The sequence below is a fragment of the Oncorhynchus kisutch genome, unplaced genomic scaffold (assembly GCF_002021735.2).
Source record: "Oncorhynchus kisutch isolate 150728-3 unplaced genomic scaffold, Okis_V2 scaffold3231, whole genome shotgun sequence".
NCBI classification, from domain to species: Eukaryota; Metazoa; Chordata; class Actinopteri; order Salmoniformes; family Salmonidae; genus Oncorhynchus; species Oncorhynchus kisutch.
Genome location: NW_022265176.1, coordinates 13,356 through 17,346, shown reverse-complemented (window position 1 = coordinate 17,346; position 3,991 = coordinate 13,356). Strand labels below are relative to the sequence as shown.

Genomic DNA, 3,991 nt, shown 5'->3' with positions numbered 1-3,991 from the left:
GTATCAGTCTCTCTCTCTCTCTCTCTCCAGAAGGTAATCAGTCTCCTCCCTCTCTCTCTCCAGAGGTATCAGTCTCTCTCTCTCTCTCTCTCTCTCCAGAGGTATCAGTCTCTCTCCCTCTCTCTCTCCAGAGGTATCTGTCTCTCTCCCTCTCTCTCTCCAGAGGTATCAGTCTCTCTCCCTCTCTCTCTCCAGAGGTATCAGTCTCTCTCTCTCTCTCTCTCCAGAGGTATCAGTCTCTCTCTCTCTCTCTCTCTCCAGAGGTATCAGTCCTCTCTCTCTCTCTCTCCAGAGGTATCAGTCTCTCTCCCTCTCTCTCTCCAGAGGTATCAGTCTCTCTCCCTCTCTCTCTCCAGAGGTATCAGTCTCTCTCTCTCTCCAGAGGTATCAGTCTCTCTCCCTCTCTCTCTCCAGAGGTATCAGTCTCTCTCCCTCTCTCTCTCCAGAGGTATCAGTCTCTCTCCCTCTCTCTTCCAGAGAGGTATCAGTCTCTCTCCCTCTCTCTCTCCAGAGGTATCAGTCTCTCTCCCTCTCTCTCTCCAGAGGTATCAGTCTCTCTCCCTCTCTCTCTCCAGAGGTATCAGTCTCTCTCTCTCTCCAGAGGTATCAGTCTCTCTCTCCTCTCTCTCTCCAGAGGTATCAGTCTCTCTCCCTCTCTCTCTCCAGAGGTTATCAGTCTCTCTCTCTCTCTCTCTCCAGAGGTATCAGTCTCTCTCTCTCTCCAGAGGTATCAGTCTCTCTCTCTCTCTCTCTCCAGAGGTATCAGTCTCTCTCGTCTCTCTCTCCAGAGGTATCAGTCTCTCTCGCTCTCTCTCTCTCGCTCTCTCTCTCCAGAGTTATCAGTCTCTCTCGCTCTCTCTCTCCAGAGTTATCAGTCTCTCGCTCTCTCTCTCCAGAGTTATCAGTCTCTCTCTCTCCAGAGTTATCAGTCTCTCTCTCTCTCTCTCCAGAGGTATCAGTCTCTCTCCAGTATCAGTGTATCTTCAGACTTACCCAGCATCGTTGTCCGTCCTCTTCAGTACTTTGGAGATGTGAGTCAGACTGTGTCTGAACTGAGAGAGAAACTAGAAGACTTCCTTAAAGGAGAATGGACCAAGATCTCCACTACAGGTGTGTTGAAAACAATAAGAACATCAACTTTAGACCATTGAAAGTTCCCTACTAGTCATATACATGTGGAATATGGTCTGATGATAACATTCCCTCTCTCTGTCAATGTGTTTGTGTGTCTGTAGTGAATATAGTGGATGTTGTACTGCCTCCAGAGCCCAAGACCAGAGAACAGTTGTTACAATGTGAGTCTCTTTATTGTGAAGTAACTAACAGTCTCTTTTTACTGACACTCCTAACAATCCCTCTAGAAATATATAGCAATAGTAGATCTAATCAAAGACTGGGTATCTATCTGACTCCTCATATTTCTCTGATTTGATCTCTGCTGTGCTCTAATCAAAGACAGGGTAGATACAGTATCTGACTTAACTTATTGTTCTGACTCCCCTCATTGGTCTCTGCTCTTCTCCCAGATTCCTGTCAGCTCACACTGGACCCAAACACAGCAGGCACAGACCTCTCTCTGTCTGAAGGGAACAGAAAGGTGACACGTACAGGCCAAGTCCAACCATATCCTGACCATCCAGACAGATTCACCAACTACAGGCAGGTTCTGTGTAGAGAGGGTCTGTCTGGACGCTGTTACTGGGAGGTGGAGAGGACTGGTGGTGTTGTTACAGCAGTCTCATATAAAGACATAAGCAGAACAGGGACAGATGGTGGATTTGGACACAATAACAAGTCCTGGAGTTTAAAGTGCTCTAGAGGTGGTTATTGGTTCAGACACAATAATGTTGTGACTAAAGTATCAGGCCCTCAGTCCTCCAGAGTAGGAGTGTACCTGGATCACAAGGCAGGTACTCTGTCCTTCTACAGTGTCTCTGACACAATGACCCTCCTCCACAGAGTCCAGACCACATTCACTCAGCCCATCTATCCTGGGTTTTGGCTCAATGGTACTGCTGAGCTGGTTAAACTGTAGTAGGGTCCACATAGATACTAGTCATGCTGGTGTAGTCTATAGCTGAGCTGGTTAAACTGTAGTAGGGTCCACATAGATACTAGTCATGCTGGTGTAGTCTATAGCTGAGCTGGTTAAACTGTAGTAGGGTCCACATAGATACTAGTCATGCTGGTGTAGTCTATAGCTGAGCTGGTTAAACTGTAGTAGGGTCCACATAGATACTAGTCATGCTGGTGTAGTCTATAGCTGAGCTGGTTAAACTGTAGTAGGGTCCACATAGATACTAGTCATGCTGGTGTAGTCTATAGCTGAGCTGGTTAAACTGTAGTAGGGTCCACATAGATACTAGTCATGCTGGTGTAGTCTATAGCTGAGCTGGTTAAACTGTAGTAGGGTCCACATAGATACTAGTCATGCTGGTGTAGTCTATAGCTGAGCTGGTTAAACTGTAGTAGGGTCCACATAGATACTAGTCATGCTGGTGTAGTCTATAGCTGAGCTGGTTAAACTGTAGTAGGGTCCACATAGATACTAGTCATGCTGGTGTAGTCTATAGCTGAGCTGGTTAAATTGTAGTAGGGTCCACATAGATACTAGTCATGCTGGTGTAGTCTATAGCTGAGCTGGTTAAACTGTAGTAGGGTCCACATAGATACTAGTCATGCTGGTGTAGTCTATAGCTGAGCTGGTTAAACTGTAGTAGGGTCCACATAGATACTAGTCATGCTGGTGTAGTCTATAGCTGAGCTGGTTAAACTGTAGTAGGCTCCACATAGATACTAGTCATGCTGGTGTAGTCTATAGCTGAGCTGGTTAAACTGTAGTAGGGTCCACATAGATACTAGTCATGCTGGTGTAGTCTATAGCTGAGCTGGTTAAACTGTAGTAGGGTTCACATAGATACTAGTCATGCTGGTGTAGTCTATAGCTGAGCTGGTTAAACTGTAGTAGGGTCCACATAGATACTAGTCATGCTGGTGTAGTCTATAGCTGAGCTGGTTAAACTGTAGTAGGGTCCACATAGATACTAGTCATGCTGGTGTAGTCTATAGCTGAGCTGGTTAAACTATAGTAGGGTCCACATAGATACTAGTCATGCTGGTGTAGTCTATAGCTGAGCTGGTTAAACTGTAGTAGGGGTTCACATAGATACTAGTCATGCTGGTGTAGTCTATAGCTGAGCTGGTTAAACTGTAGTAGGGTCCACATAGATACTAGTCATGCTGGTGTAGTCTATAGCTGAGCTTGTTAAACTGTAGTAGGGTCCACATAGATACTAGTCATGCTGGTGTAGTCTATAGCTGAGCTGGTTAAACTGTAGTAGGGTCCACATAGATACTAGTCATGCTGGTGTAGTCTATAGCTGAGCTGGTTAAACTGTAGTAGGGTCCACATAGATACTAGTCATGCTGGTGTAGTCTATAGCTGAGCTGGTTAAACTGTAGTAGGGTCCACATAGATACTAGTCATGCTGGTGTAGTCTATAGCTGAGCTGGTTAAACTGTAAACTGATTTGTTATTAATTAAAATTCAATACAATGTTTTAATCTTGTACATTTCCATGAATCATGATGTCTGGTGTTGATGTATATTGGTTGTCATTCAGAACCATTGATATGTTTTCTCAGTTGGTTCTCTGTCTCTATGTAATTCTCCTCAGTATCATTGATCAGCTTGTTGGCTCGGTCCTAATTGATGTGTTCTCTGTCACCTGGAGCTGCATGGAAAATGGTCCAGGAACTAAAGGACAATTCAGGACTAGTCAGCCCACTACAAGCTGGTATCACTTACTTTCTACTAAACTATATGGTCTGGTTTCCCAGACACAGATTAATCCTAGTCCTGTACTAAACAGTATGTTCAATGTAGATGTCCAGGAAACCGGCCCTAAATGTGTCATCTTTCATCCTCCCATACTGCTCAGTCCAGCAACATTAAACCTGTCCAGCAGGTGGTGCTGTTGACCAAACAATA

At 45.1% G+C, this 3,991-nt stretch overlaps 1 protein-coding gene across 1 annotated transcript; it reads left to right on the top strand.

The window, feature by feature from the left end:
- Window positions 1-870: 870 nt before the first annotated feature.
- LOC116371441 (tripartite motif-containing protein 16-like) lies at window positions 871-2,121 on the top strand (the record flags this gene model as incomplete). Its single annotated transcript, XM_031820311.1, has 3 exons — window positions 871-1,110; window positions 1,236-1,295; window positions 1,527-2,121. Coding segments are annotated over 3 exons (809 nt in total), but the record flags the coding sequence as incomplete, so codon positions are not given.
- Between the last annotated feature and the right edge of the window lie 1,870 nt (window positions 2,122-3,991).